Source organism: Dermacentor silvarum, chromosome 3 (genome assembly GCF_013339745.2).
Source record: "Dermacentor silvarum isolate Dsil-2018 chromosome 3, BIME_Dsil_1.4, whole genome shotgun sequence".
Lineage (NCBI taxonomy): Eukaryota > Metazoa > Arthropoda > Arachnida > Ixodida > Ixodidae > Dermacentor > Dermacentor silvarum.
The window spans coordinates 172,654,918-172,669,779 of record NC_051156.1 but is presented as its reverse complement, the minus strand read 5'-3'; the positions used below and the strand labels follow the sequence as shown (position 1 = coordinate 172,669,779).

Here is a 14,862-nt window from a genome sequence, read left to right as displayed (position 1 = left end):
GCAGTCCAAGCTTGGTATCGCGAACTTTCCAGTACACTAATAAATTCAAGTTCATGCGTCTGATTTACCAATAAATTTAGTTTTCTCGGCGGGCCTGTGGCATGCATACTTTTGCTCATGGGTGTACATAAACTGGCCGACTGTCAAAGGCCACAGGTGAATGACACAGTTTTACGAACTGAGACCTTAGTGGGTTTAGCACAAGAACATTGGCGACACGAGCAGCCTTGTCATTGCTAATCGTATGGAAAGCCAACGCTTGCCACAACGCACTGTTTGACTGCGGAACTAAAAAAAATACTCTGGCATAGCACATCTCCTGACGACTGCCGACGGTAATGGAATTTAGCATTGAAGCAATATAGTGGTGCAACGTATTGCCACTGCCGAAACGCATCATGCATGAGGCATGTGCTGCAGGGGGACTCCCATTTCGCGCTTCCTTCTGATCTAGCAGCACCACCGCCATGAAGTCCGCGCGAAGTTCTCTGCGTGGCCTCCAAGATTACACTGGTGGCGCACCGATGCTTATGAGCCCTGTGCTGCAACCCTCCTCTCTCGTGCTTCCACAGGTACACGTTTAGCCATTTAGTGGCACCACTGCGAAGCCCGCACATGATTTCCAAAATGCATTGGGAGCCGGTGCTTGCGAACACTGAGAAACTCGTCATGTATGAGGCGTGCACTGCGGTCGGGCTCCACTCTAGCATTTCCCTTTGGGCACGCTGTGCCATCTAGTTGCGCTGCCGAGAAGTACGCACGTGACCTCTGAAATGCGTGCCACGCCGGCGCATGCGAACGCAATTGTTCCCTCGCTCACCAGATACTAGTGACTCAAGTTGGCGTCAAAGGGGTTCCCTGAAGAGTGTCACACATCTAGTGCATTTGTGGTGCAGATCACTAAAGCTTCCGAGTTGCTGTACTTGAGGAACTCATGTGAGGTGCATTCGATTTCGACCAGCACAGGAGAAATTCGAAAGGTTCATATTTAATAGAAGAGGTCGGGGAAAACGGTGAGATACTCAGAATAAAAACTGTGTGACGAAGCCCAAAAATGCTAACCAGATTAATATAATGACGCCTTCCGGTGGGGAGGGCATGACATTTTGAAAGACGACAAACAATGCCTGTATCAACATATGATTTAGCCTGACGCGTCCAATCAAGCTTGGCCAATGTGCCTTGCGAGCAGCAGCGCATGCGCTCCTGCATTCCAGCACGTAGTTGCTCAATCAGGTCAGAAGCTGCGCACATGTACGTCAGGATGAGCAGTGCAGATGCGAAATCATAGCATATGTTACTGAAAACTGTGTCCTCCGTTCACTAGGCTGTGTGCTATGGCACTGCGGTTGGCAAGCAACGTTTAAGCGCTGGTTGGGCATAGAAAATGATTCCAGCACATTTCGGAGAATGACTTACATTACAGTAGCCTCCATGACAGGCGCCTCGTCGCCTACATCGTCGTCACAGCAATCGTCTTGTATCTCGGACATGGAACGGCTAAGGATGTCGGTGCCCGGAGGATAAACACGCTTTGGCTCCTGTGTAGGCGTAGTTGCTTTCTGCTCCGTTCTCTGCAAGTGGGATCACATGAGTACTGATATATAGTGTATTTATTGTTTACCAAAGGGCTGCAAGCACACAGGCATGTATAGGGGTTCACTAACAATTAGGACAAATAACTAGCCAACATGCAATTATTAACTAATAATAGTAAATCAGGTCCACCAGCAACATAACCAATTACATCACAATCAACAGCAACTAATGTCTCAGCAGAGTGAGCAAAGGTGACCATGTACATGAAACTACACTTAGAATTACACATCGTTTACGCCAATGTAGTCACAGTGTGGCTTTGCTAGACTGTGCAGCTTGTTGAGCTAATCACCACTGCTCTTTATGAGATTGCATAATTAAATCATCATGTCGAAAAGCAAGCGCGTGCCTCACTTTTAATCATGCACTGGTAGCTACAGCCACGCTATAACCTGGCTAAACGTGCTATCAGTTTCTGCACTCCTGCACTGGTACATAGGAGTCAGTCGAACCGTTTTTGTCAGACTAATGTCGTATGTTATTCATTATGTTGACGCCACATACGAAAAGGTGACAGATTGCTGGACAATAAGTTTCGGCCACACATTCCTGTAATTTTGCGTGACTAGCACCGGACGCATTGGCGCCTTTGAGCGATCGTATTCTTACCACAGTGCCAAGGACGGTGTGATATCCCCGTGCAAAGAACGTTGTCGCCAGCAGGCACCAATGCATTGGATGCCACTCACGCGAAATCTCGCGAGAGTGGTAGTATTCACGAAAGTGTTGGTCAGAGACGATCTGCCGAGGTCTTGTACGGCAACTATCTACAATATGCGACGACATATTAAACCACAGGATGGATTCATCGTGAGCAGTGTTACCTGTACGCAAACAGCAGAAATTACTAAATCACAACTGATGCTACATCTGCAGAGACTCATGCTCCAATTCACGAAAGGTCTCTCAGGTACACGTCGAACATCGCACGCCATGAGCAAATTGTTTTCGTGATGCTTAAAAGAAAGCTTTTGCACTGGGCTGCGCTTGGCCATCAGATCTAAAGTAACTAAAATACCAAAGATAACTGTGGAAACTTAGCGACCTGCCCTTAAAGGGCACTGTGACACCACTAGAGTGGCAAGCAGCCTTCATGGATGCCGTTATGGCTTATAAGATGTGGTAATCTTTACAAGGGATTAACAGAAACGTACGAAAAAGTAATGAATGACAGGAAATAAATTACAGTAGATGACCAAACAAGTGTTCCGATGTTCGACACATCCTTATAACCAATTAATTTCGTGGTGTTGTGGAGATTTGAGTATGGCCCAATGATAACAAAAACTCGAGCTTGGTTACGCCAATAAAGTTAGATTGCCTAGAAGACCAAACAATCAAGCGCGAAATATGTGCAAGCTATTAGCATAGCTCATGACAAAGCCAGAGAGGACAGCTACTAAAGACAGCCTTCTTAGGGCGCTGTCATCGGCACAGGTTTATTTTCCATATGAAGTAGACCTCTTCCGTCTCTCTCTCTCTCTTTTTTGTTGCCTCGTTTGGTTTTCTTTAATGTGCTGTTTCTTGGCTGGTGCATAGATTGGGATCGCCACAACAAGTCCAGATGGTGGTCAGCACTTTGCCCTGCGACTTTTTCTGCAGCCAGTTATCACACTCTTCTCCAGTTGTTTTCTTCGTTTCTTTTTTTTTAGTTGATAAGTAACTGAAGAAGAGGTTGGTGCCTTTCACGGCACCAGCAACCCCTTTTCGTATGGCAAGCAAAACTAAAAACACGAGAATATTGACACAGTAAAATACCACACACCATTTTCGAAGTTCTGCCCAATTGTAAAAGAAGTCACCGATAAGAGTAAAATAACACTAAGAGACACACAGTTCCATAAACACCAAAGAGTACGAAAATGCGTACATACAATTGTAAAAGAAGTCACCGATAAGAGTAAAGTACAGTGGAATCTCGATGATACGATCACGGCTAATACGAATTTCCGGATTATACGAATTTTTCTGAGGTCCCGGCCGATTCCCATTACTTTGCAACGTGCTAGAGAACGGTTGTTACGAATCGATTTTCGACCCGCGTCGGTTGATACGAATAAATGCCGCCCCACCGACGGCCGCGAAAGAGAACAGCGCGCAGTCACGCGCATTTCCCTTTCTCTTTTGGTGCGGAGGCGCGGACGCGGCGCCGGACAGCGCGGAAGCCGCGACTGGGCGCGAAGAGTTTGAAGCGGTGGGCTTTTGTTGCTTTTGTGCTTTTCTTTTTGTCCCTTCGCTCGCTGCAGCGGCCGCGCTTCCCCACGCGCGACCGCCGCAGCAAGCGGAGGTTCGTGCGGTGTATCGCTTCAACGGAAACTGAGCGTGCGTAAGCACAGCGCATACAAGGTCAGAGACGTGTGGAGATCGCTTTCAAGATACCGTGCGCGCGACAACACCGACAGCCGGCACAGGCGCAAAGTACAATAAGGCATTTGTTGGCAGAGTAGGAGCGCCCCCCTCCCCCCCCCCACTCTCTCCTTCCCGCGCTACCTTCCCGCTTTGCTCCTTTCGCGGGGGGAGATTGCGTCGCCAGTTACCCAGCTCGGTTGCAAGACACGCATTTGGCGCCGCAGCACGTACAGCGTCGCCCCCCCCCCCCTCCCTCCCTCCCATACCCCCACAACCTTTCGCGCAACGGAAGTCGCGTTTGCTCTCCGCTGTGCGTTCGCTGTCCGTGAAGGCGCGCGTCCCCCGCGCTCTACCGCCGACAAGGGCGGTGCTCGCTACCGCCCTTGTCGGCGAGATTTTCCCGCGGAAGCCGCAATTTCGTCTCACGCGGCTGCACTGAAAGCGATATGTGTATATATGGAGTTCTATGGGAGGGTAAACGGGAGTCGGAAAAGGCCGCGTTGTAGCCAGTTCTGCACTATAAACGGTTACGTTATAAGTGGTCAATACTGTAAATGCTTTTTACGTACGTGTGCCTGAGTGAGTTCACCTCTCGGCTCTTTAATTTAGCTAGTTTTATTGTGTTTTGATGATACGAATTTCGGCTAATACGAATTTTTTGTGACCTCGTGAGATTCGTATCATCGAGATTCCACTGTAACACTAAGAGACACACAGTTCCGTAAACACAAAAGAGTACGAAAATGCGTACATAAGTTGACATTTTTGCAGATGAGGCGGCTGAAGAATCTACAGGTATCTTATTAAATCACTTCATGAACTATCACTAATAAATCATCAGTGAGCTTCCTTTAATCTTAAATCACACAGATCTTAATACACAATCAGAAAAGTTCGGAACCTTTGCAGCTCATGTTGACGCCAAACAATAATCGTCATCAATCTTGCGCTCCTTTCTTTAACACTGTGCACCCGACACATTCAGATCACGAACGGGACGTGCACATCAGATTAGAGAGTTATAGCTCAGCGGGTTTACGGGCCAGCGGACCCAGAGGGCGAGCGCAGACGCCACTGCGCACGTGCGGTACGCTAGGGCGGCCAGCGTGCTCACGGAGCGGGCCACTCGCTCCGCTGGTTTCCTCTCCCCAGCGGAGCGCGCGTTGCGAAACAAACATGGCGACCACCCGCACGAACGGCATGTCGTCGGCTCGTATTCAAACGCGGCGCTGACTCGCCTGAAGGCGAAAAAGTCTCGAAGGTGTCTCAGCAGTGAAGAGGACCACTGTATCCTGCGAGAGGTTTCAGCAACACGGCCGTTGCGAGGCGACGAAGTGGATGGCCGCGATCGAGAACCTGAAGCGAGCGCGTGGCCGCGAGCTGACGCCAACTTCATTCTTGTTCGACAGGTGGCACAGCAAAGCGCTCTTTTACTCAGTTCTAAGCTTTATTCAGCTCTAATCTCGGCTCAACCAGGCGAGGGATCGCTGAAAACTCTTCTTTCGTGCGGCGCTTCGCTATCGTCTCCGTTCGCCCGCTCGTTCCGCTGGCACGTAAACCCGCTCAGCTATCGTTCTTGACAGGAAAGTAGCGAGCACCGTGCATTAAAAAAAAAAAAAAAAAAAAAAAAAAAGGAAGCGCCCGCTGGATAAATTACGTGTATCGTCTATGGATAAGCCGCAATGGATGCAAACTTTTCTTGGAGTGGATACGCTAAACGTAACCTGCATCACCTCAGCTGCAGGAGCAGTGACAACCGCGGGTGCCTCGCGGGTCACGTGCTTGGACATGGACGGCGGCGCATCGGCGAAGTTTCCGCCGCCGTGGCCCATGATCTTCTGCTCTAGCCAGTTGAAGCCCGGTAGCTCCTGGGCGAGCCGCTTGTAACGAGACTCATCGCCGTGCTGCTCTCCACTGAGCGAGTTTCCGCTGCCGCGCCGGTGGTTGTCCTCCGAGTTCTTGCGCTGCTTCTTGCCACCTGCTCCTGCGATGGAAACAGATTACCATGATGCAACAGGTTCCTGCCCGCATGCAAACATAACGGTGGTATAGTATTGCCTATAGTACGATTTATGACCGTGGTTTGGCATGGTGCGAGGAATTAGATATATAGTAAGAAACCATTAGCGGCTAGCTGGGCGAGAGTTACGGAGGTTGCGAAGGAAGGAGGCTCTAAGCAACTAAGCAAGTACATTGACTTACTTGATAAAGTAAGTCACAATGCCACAGACCCCCTCCCCCCCCCCCCCCCCTGGCGGAGGCGCATTATCCTTACCCTCGGCGGGGGTGAGGATATTGCGCCTTTCCTTTTTTATGTCTGCCCTGAGCACGCACCTTTCGTGGGATACATACGCACTTTATTAACCATGATTTACCTTTGAACGTAGCACACAAGGAGCAAGAAACTTGGGCGAGCAGAAACTGACAAGCAGCACATTGTTTTGAGGTTAACAGTGACGTTTGTAGCGACTGTGGTTGTCGATTTTGCCTGCTATGACCACTTGTCTGAATAAAAACTTAAGCGAAGCAACTATGCCTCTGGTGCCATTTCACCACGAAAATATTGTAGCGATAGCAATTATATGGACACTCCAGGCGCGTTTATGCCGTCGGCGTCGCCGTGAGGTTCCGTGTAAAGTCCAAGGGCGATAATATAGTCGTCGCGCGCCGTATGCTGTATGCGAGTGAAAGCGTGCGAGGTCACGTGAGCCGGTGATCGCGGCTCAATCCTCGCGCACGCAAGAGAAGAAAGCGGGGACGAAGCGCGCCGTCTTCCGTTTCGCGCAGGGCTCCGGGGGAAGGATAGGGATGGGGGGGGGGGGAGGATAGAGATGGGGGGAGGGGCGTTCTACTCCGGCCGGCCCGGGCGGCCGCTGTATCTTGAAAGCCATCTGCGACGGGGCTGAGTCCGCCCTGTGCTGCGTTTTCGCGGCTTAGTTTGCGTTGATGCGAGCGGCTGCGCGAAGGTCAATTCGCTCGCTGCTGCTGCCGCGTTTCCTCACATACCAGCGTTGTGACAGCGAGTTTCCGCGGTCACCGAGTGAAATGTGTACATGTTTGCTTATGTGCACGTGACACCATGCTTGTCAATTTAGTTAGTATGCCTATTTTACAAGTTTATACAGCTGATAAAACTGATATATCCTTACTTCGTATATAGCTTTCCACTAATTTGCTATCGCAATCGTTGCTTCACCTTTCGGGTGAAACTGCGTCTTTTTTTTTTTCAAAATATCTTCGGCGACCAGTGAGCGAAACTTTTTCGCGAACAGAATTCTTCGCAAAATTTCACGCAACATTCGTAAAATCGTAGAACAAACCGAAATTCGTTAACTTTACGAACACTTCGAGGGAGTTGGCAGGTATGCTGGAGACCTAACGTGCCACGCGCAGACAGCGTATTCGTCACAGCGCGACGGCGCCGACGCGAATGCGCCTCGAGTTTTCGTATAATTGCTATCGCAATAAAAGCCGTGAGCAAGAAAAATACGAGGAACCGACAGGACCTATCAAGCAAACCTTATGAAGCAAGCAGACAATGAAACCAGGGAAATCATAGGCGAAATGAACTTTTCTGTTGATTGAATCGTATAAATAATAAGGGCAAGTGAAACGAAGTTGACGAATGACAACATACCGCAAGTGGGAGGCGAACCTACATCTTCCGCTGAGCTACCGCGGCGGCCATACTTCCGTCTACTTTCCTGTGTAGTTGTGTACGTATACACGATCAGATAGAAGTGGAAACCAACGCAACTCACGGACACGGCAGCGGATGTGGAGCATCCTTTCAACCGCAGACGTCACGTAGCACGTGAGCACGCAACACCCTATTTAAACCCTCGTATGCTACCTCATGGTATTAAGGCTGCCAAAGTCGACGCTCTCGCTATGCAATAAGCGAGAAGAATAAAGGGCAACCGGGGCAGTTTCATTTTTAAGCGAAGCTGTCCCATTTCCACTAGTATACAGCAGTAAAGCTATCGTGCTTAGAGCAGATTCAACAAAAACACTCGCGGAATCAAAGCGTTTTCATACCACGCTCCGTATCGCCCACTAGATGCGCCAGTTCAACTGACAACGGCGCTGCAAAATCATCACTGAATGGATTTCTGGACGAAGTGCTGTAACCATAAGACAACGCCGCCGACTTACTCTCCAAGCGGCCTACAAATAAAACAGGCCCTACCACATTCCATTGTACTGCTGACCCCTGACCCCACACTACGCCTCCTACCTCCCGAAAACTACCTCTGCCTTCATACACGCGCTCTAATTCCTAAGTGCTGAGGTGACGAGCGGGTGCTACGCAGGCTTCGCTTGGGGGTCGCCCTAATACCTCACGTCACGGAAAAGTGGAATGGAAACAGCAGTATCAGTGAAGCAAAGAAATAAACCATTACTTCCTCTCTCTGTCATCAAGATAATGAACCCGTGGACACGTCACAGTTATCGTGGACTTGTCCTGCTACTGGAAGCACCAGACGTCATCATGCAGCCCAAGCGAAAGTTAGCATGCAAGAAGGAGAAGGCCTACAGACATGGCTGAACGGCATCTGGTATCTCACACTCTTCTGTTACATCTGGAAGACCGATTTGGATTCCCCGCTGTGACCATATGAACGTGGTGATAATCTTAACTTATTCCATCGCAGGCCTTGGCGGCATCCCATGAATGAAGGTTTTACTTCTACTACGTAACACTAAAAGAGCAAGAAAATACGTGCCAAGGAAAACACACCATTCTTGCGCGCGCGAGATTGAGCCGGCATCGTCGGCTCACCCTCTCACGCTTTCACTCGCACATGCAGCATACGGCGCACGGCGACGATGTTATTGCCCTTGGACTTTATACGGAACATCACGGCGATGGCGATGGCAGAAACGCGCCTGTAGTGTCCATGTAATTGCTATCGCAATATAATGTCAACGGCGTCTCACAAAGACGGCAATCAAGAAATAAAGAAATGAAGTTTGTACAATAACACAAAGGGTAGTGCCTTGCAATTTGAGGCCCGAGCGGCCTGCCTGGGGACAAAAATATAGCGAAAAAAATATGCGCCATACGATGAAGCATGTGTCTGCTGCCGAAAAACTACGGAGATAACTCAATATATTGTAATAGAATGCCGATACGAACCTACTACAGCCACGCGGGGAGAATAGAATCGAATAATTTCCACCGTATATGAACGGTCACATGCTTGGGTGCTTTTCCATAAATTATTCTTTACATTCAGACCTACCAACACAGTAGGAAACGTTTTCCTTCCAAAAGCACTTGGGTTCAAAGCTGATGGGAGCGCTAACTGGGCAGCGGTCTATATGGAGTTGGGACTGTTACAGGAATAGGTAACTTTACAATATAGAGATGGAAGTTACAATGAAGAGAAGCAATATAAAGATATGGCAAAATACTAAACCGCATTAAGTGTAGCAAAAGCTCACTAGCTGAAGCAGGCTACGCGAGTGTTTCTCGCCGCTAAGTTTCAAGGTGGATGCCATAAGAAATCATCATCATCCACCACCTGGGTAGGCTGACGATTGCGCGGCACGCTCGTCACCGTAGCCCGCTGAGCGTTTCTCGTCTAGATGCACCGCTTCGTCCTGAATAACTTTACAGCGAATGCATTTCCTTTCCATCCCCCTCCACAAAACAACAACAAAAAAACAATAAAGTCGGAGACGCACCTAGTTTTCGCGGAGTAAACGAAAGAAGGAAGTGCAGGTGCGCAGCAGTTGTATGCCATCAACGTCACAATGTCGTCATGCTATATCCGTCATACTGCTGGCTACGGCGCGCCGTGATCGTCTAAACTACAATGATTTAAATTATCTTGTGGCGAAACCCCGATCTGATTATGAGGCAGGCCGTAGCAGCGGGCTCCATTTTAATTTTGACCGCCTGCTGGGGCTCGTTGACGTGCACCAAAGTATGGTATCCCGTCATCATCTTCATTGACGTCATTACATCGTTGTCATTCCATCTTCGACACACCGTCGTCGTGACACCGCCAGGCCATGGTCGTCAAGCTGTCATGCTATCTACCACTACATGTCGACGATAATTTGTGCCGTTATCGCCGAACAATGTTGTCGACGTGAGCGGCATATTTCGGAACTGTTGCTAGTCTCCATTCGTTTTCTGCGGTCCGCAGAAGCCTTTCGCTTACTTTGATGATCATCAATAGATGCTGCAACATTTTTTTGTGACCAGGCTTCAAGATTGCCACGTGCTTTCCGGCACGTGCTTTAAGAGCAAAGGTCACGTGTCTGTGGTAACTTCCAGTACCATATTCCTGCCTGTAGCATCGTAACATCATGGTAACTTCCGGTAACACCGTAAATGAAGGATTGCAGATCCTTCACGTAATATATTTAGCAGTGGTGCCAGGAAAACTTGTACCCCAATAAAGTTATTTCACTCACTCATCGTCATCAGCCTATATTTAAGCTCACTGCAGAACAAAGTCTTCTCCCGGCGATCTCCTCTGTCTTGCGATATCTAATTACAACTTACGCCTGAAAATTTTCTAATTTCATCACCGCACCTAATTTTCTACAGTCCTCGACTGCGCTTCCCTTCCCTTGGCACCAATTCTGTAATTTTAATGGTCCACGAATTATCTACCCTACGCATTACATGGCCTGCCCAGCTTCATTTTCTCTTAACGGGGTTGAGACATCAAAGTTGTCGGCTTGCGCGTTGTTTGTTTCAAACGTTTCTTATTGCCCCAGAAAGCATGATACACGCTGGAAGGTTCATATATTCTCGGTAAATAATTTAATATCGCATTATTTATGTGCACCATTTTCGGTTTCGGTTTCTAGGCGCCGAGTTGGACAGGGACGTCACTGGCTAGGAAGCTTGGTCACGTGGGCCCACAAGGCTGTCACGCACGCACTACTGCATCGTCTGCTCTCGCACACACGTTTTGTACCAGCGCAGGCAAACAAACCCACGCCGACAGTTGCCATCGCTAGCTGCGGCAGCTGCGATTCCGACTCTGCGTCTGCGTCCGATGCAGCTTATACTGCACTCTAGACTCGAGGCTCTCGAGGCTTGCCCCGTGCTGTGGGTCACCGGTCATTGTACGTCACTCGAATGTGGTATGACGTCACTAAAACGCGTTACGCTTCCAACACAGTGACGTCGATGTTAATCCGCGCCAGCGATGGGTCTCGATCGCGAGAACGAGCATTTAGGCACTTTTTGGAAGCGAATTAAAATGTATTTTAAACGTTTGCTGTGTCCAACACTTCATGTTGAGTGTCCTTTCAAACAGAGGAATCCTACAGCCGGCCTTTTATACCCTCAAAATTTGGTGCCTCGACCCCTTTAATGTCAACTAGAATATCGGCTATCCCCGTTTGCTCTCTGGTCCACACCTGTTTTCCTGTCTCTTAACGTTACGCCTAACCGTTTTCGTTCCATGGCTCTTTGCGCGGTCCTTAACTTGTTCTAGAGCTTCTTCGTTGATCTCCCCATATGGTAGCACCCGTAGAATGCAATGATTATACACTTTCCTTTGTCGTAATGCCTGCCGTATGCACCCCAACCCATTTTTATTCTTCTGTAAATTTCCTTCGAATAGGAGTACGTTTATCTAGGTCAAATACTCACAGGGAACCTGTGAGTAACTAACCTAGATAAACGTACTCCAGCACAAACCGTAGAGGCTGAATGGCGATCATGAATCCTGGTTCATTTGCCAGGCTATTGAACATTACCTTTGTCTTGTGCGTACTAACATTCAGCCCTACTCTTAACAATTTCTCGGTTAAGGTAACCAAGGACCTAATAAAGAAACGGCAAACCATGAAAGTGTCTAACTCAAGAGATCAGACTGCCAGAGCTGATAAACAAGTAGAAAGTAAGCCATTTTCGATATTATAACGTCGGAAAGATTGAAGACGCAGTAAAAAATGGCCGCGGCAAGAAATCAGTGAGAAGAAAACTTGCCATAAAGCAGGGAAAGGTGTATGCAGCGAAGAACAGGGCAATCGATGGATGGATGAAAAAACTTTATTATGGTCCATTGGGTCGCGCTAGTTTCCTAGCCCGAAGCGGGCCGCTCCCACGTTGGGACCGAAGGGCCAAGCCTATCGGCCGGTTCGCGGGCCCGTTGGACTGCTCATAGCTGTCCATCTAATGTGAGACTGCGTGCGTAGAGCTGCGTCCCACCGCTCTTCAGTGTTGTTCTTGTCGCTGCGTAACGCGGAGCGACGCCAGAGCATATGACTAAGATCTATGGTGTCATTACATTTATCACACGTTGTAGGAGTAGGGATCTCCGGATAGATCTTGTTGATTAATAGCGGGTTCGGATAAGTTTTTGTTTGTAAGAGCCTTAGCGTAATGGCCTGAGCTCTATTTAGTTTACTGTGCGGAGGGAGGAAGACCCTGCGTTCTAGGTAGAAGTGCTTGGTTAGCACGTTGTACGTGAGGAGGTGGTCCCTGCAATCAGGAAACTCAGCAGCTTCTTGCCTTGTGGCTGCACGGTTGGCAAGTCCTCGTGCAGAATTGTGGGCAGATTCGTTGAGGTTCGCGGAAGCACCGTTGATTTCTCCCATATGAGTAGGAAACCAGATGATCATGTGTGGTTTGACGACCTTTCCGTCGAGAATTGCCAGGGCCTGTCTATAGAGATGACTCCTTTGGCAAATACTCGGACGGCTGCCCTAGAACCGCTGTGGATCCTGGATTTATTTTGGTCTAAAAGTGCCAATGCGATGGCTACTTGTTCTGCAATGGCTGGTTGCGTGGTGTACGTGGAAGCCGAGTTGACGAATTCACCTTTGCCCTTCAGAAGGACTGCTGTGAAGGCTCGTCTATTGGGCATGAAAGCGGCGTCGACGAACGAGCATTCTTCAGCCTGATTTTTAGCGTTCTCTAGCAGGGTTTTGGCTCCGGCTTGCCTTCTGCCCACGTTATGAATGGGGTGAACATTCCTTGGAACGGGCATGACTGATATTCTTCCGCAGATCTTTGGGAATTTCTATATGCTTATTATCTATTGTTGTATTTGGTATACCAATTCGTTTGAGGATTTGTCTTCCTGATCGCGTGGTAGAGAGTCTAAAGAACTGGACTCTTTCTTGTGCCTCGGCTATTTTCTCCAGTGTATTGTGAATACCTACTTGCATGAGTTTTTCGGTTTCCGCGTACATAGGTAGCCCAAGAGCTACCTTGATTACCTTCCTTAACAATGCATTGAGTTTGTCTCTTTCGGATCTCTGCCACTTGTGCATGGATGCTAAGTAGGCGAAGTGACAAAGCACAAAGGCGTGAAGCAGCCTGACGACGTTGTCTTCTCCAAGCCCATGTCGGCGGTTAGTTACTCGTTTGATGAGCCTGACTGCGTTGTCCACTTTCTTAACGATACGTAGAAGCGTGTGATTATTGGACCCGTTAGCTTCTATCACCAAGCCGAGGATCCGGATGGAGTCCACCCTAGGGATGGCGCTTCCACTCCTGGTATAGAGCCGTTATCTCGTTATCCCCAGGAGGAATCCATCCCCTGCGGCCTCTTCTCTTAGGTCTCTATAATAGTAGTTCGGATTTGTTGGGTGAGCTTCGGAGTCCCGTTGGGATGAGGTACTCTTCAGTGACGTTTACGACTTCTTGTAATCTTCGTTCTATTTCTCCGTCGCTGCCTCCAGTACACCATATCGTGACGCCATCCGCGTAAATGATGTATTCTATGCCTTCGATGCCTTCGAGTCTTCTAGCGAGACCTATCATGGAGATATTAAAGATAGTGGGCGAGATGACCGCTCCTTGGGGTGTGCCTCGGTTGCCTAGCTTCATCGCATCTGATGTTAGGTCCCCAGCCTTGAGCGTGGCCATCCTTCCACTGAGAAAGGTTTCGACGTATTGATGAAAGTGACTACCCAGACCGAGGTTCGAAATTGTTTTGAGTATAAACATATGGAGAATATTATCAAAGGCTTTCTCCATGTCTAGTCTCAGTATTGCTCTCGTGTCCCTAGACTTGTGGCTGATTATTTGGTTCTTGAGCAGGAGCATGGCATCTTGCACAGATAGACCAAGTCTGGTGCTGATCATCGTATGAGGGTAAACTTCGTGCTCTTCCAGGTACCGAGATAATCGAGTCAGTATTGCATGTTCAGCAACATTTCCCACGCACGATGTGAGTGAGATCGGTCGCAGATTTTCGAGGCCAGGGGGCTTGCCCGGTTTTGGGATTAAAATGGTGTTGGCGGTCTTCCATTCGCCAGGAACGTCACCGCTCTTCCACATCTCATTGATTAGTTGTGTCAAGTACTCTACAGAGTCGTCATCCAAATTGCGGAGCATCTTATTTGTTATCCTGTCCAGACCAGGCGCAGATTTTCCATTAAGGTCGTGTAAAATCGCCCTGACCTCTCCTACTGTGAACTCAGCATCTAAAGTTGGCTTGCGTGTTTCCGTATATTCCAATCGAGGAGGTGGCTGCTGCGTGTCCTCGACGGATAGGTAAGTACCTATTCACTAGCTGTACAATAACTTATGACTTGGATGAATCATTCTGTGCCACGTGCAAGATTTTGCTTAACGTGTTGAGTTGCTTCGATTTAGAGTTAGTTTCGTCTAGTAAGTGCTTCAGTAGATTCCAGGTTCCTCCTTTTCTCATTCGGCCGTCTATAGAGTTGCAAACCTCATCCCACTGTTGCTTAGAGAGGGTTTTGTAGTGCTCCTCTGTCACTTGATTGGTTTCGGCAATTTTCTTTCTCAGCCTACGATTGAGTCTCTGACCCTGCCATCGGTTGAGCAGGGATTGTTTAGCTTCGATGAGATGCACCAATCGGCTGTCCATCTTGTCGATCGGGAGATCCGTTAGCACCTCTTTAGTTGCGGCGCCAACGTCCTCCCTTAGTTGTGCGGTCCATTGTTCCAAGCTTAGGTTGACT

At 48.7% G+C, this 14,862-nt stretch overlaps 1 protein-coding gene across 3 annotated transcripts in view; it reads right to left on the bottom strand.

Annotated features, from left to right (window-relative positions):
- LOC119445029 (uncharacterized) overlaps positions 1–14,862 on the bottom strand; it is an 83,716-nt gene that overhangs the window by 32,250 nt on the left and 36,604 nt on the right. For 2 of the 3 annotated variants that reach the window (XM_037709357.2, XM_049663897.1), the window contains exons 3-4: positions 5,682–5,932; positions 1,420–1,574 (exon numbers count right to left, since the gene is read on the bottom strand). In XM_037709357.2, the coding sequence (XP_037565285.2) occupies positions 1,420–1,574; positions 5,682–5,932 (406 nt within the window). The remainder of the gene's footprint in view (positions 1–1,419; positions 1,575–5,681; positions 5,933–14,862) is intronic. The other variant, XM_049663896.1, reaches the window with a different exon arrangement.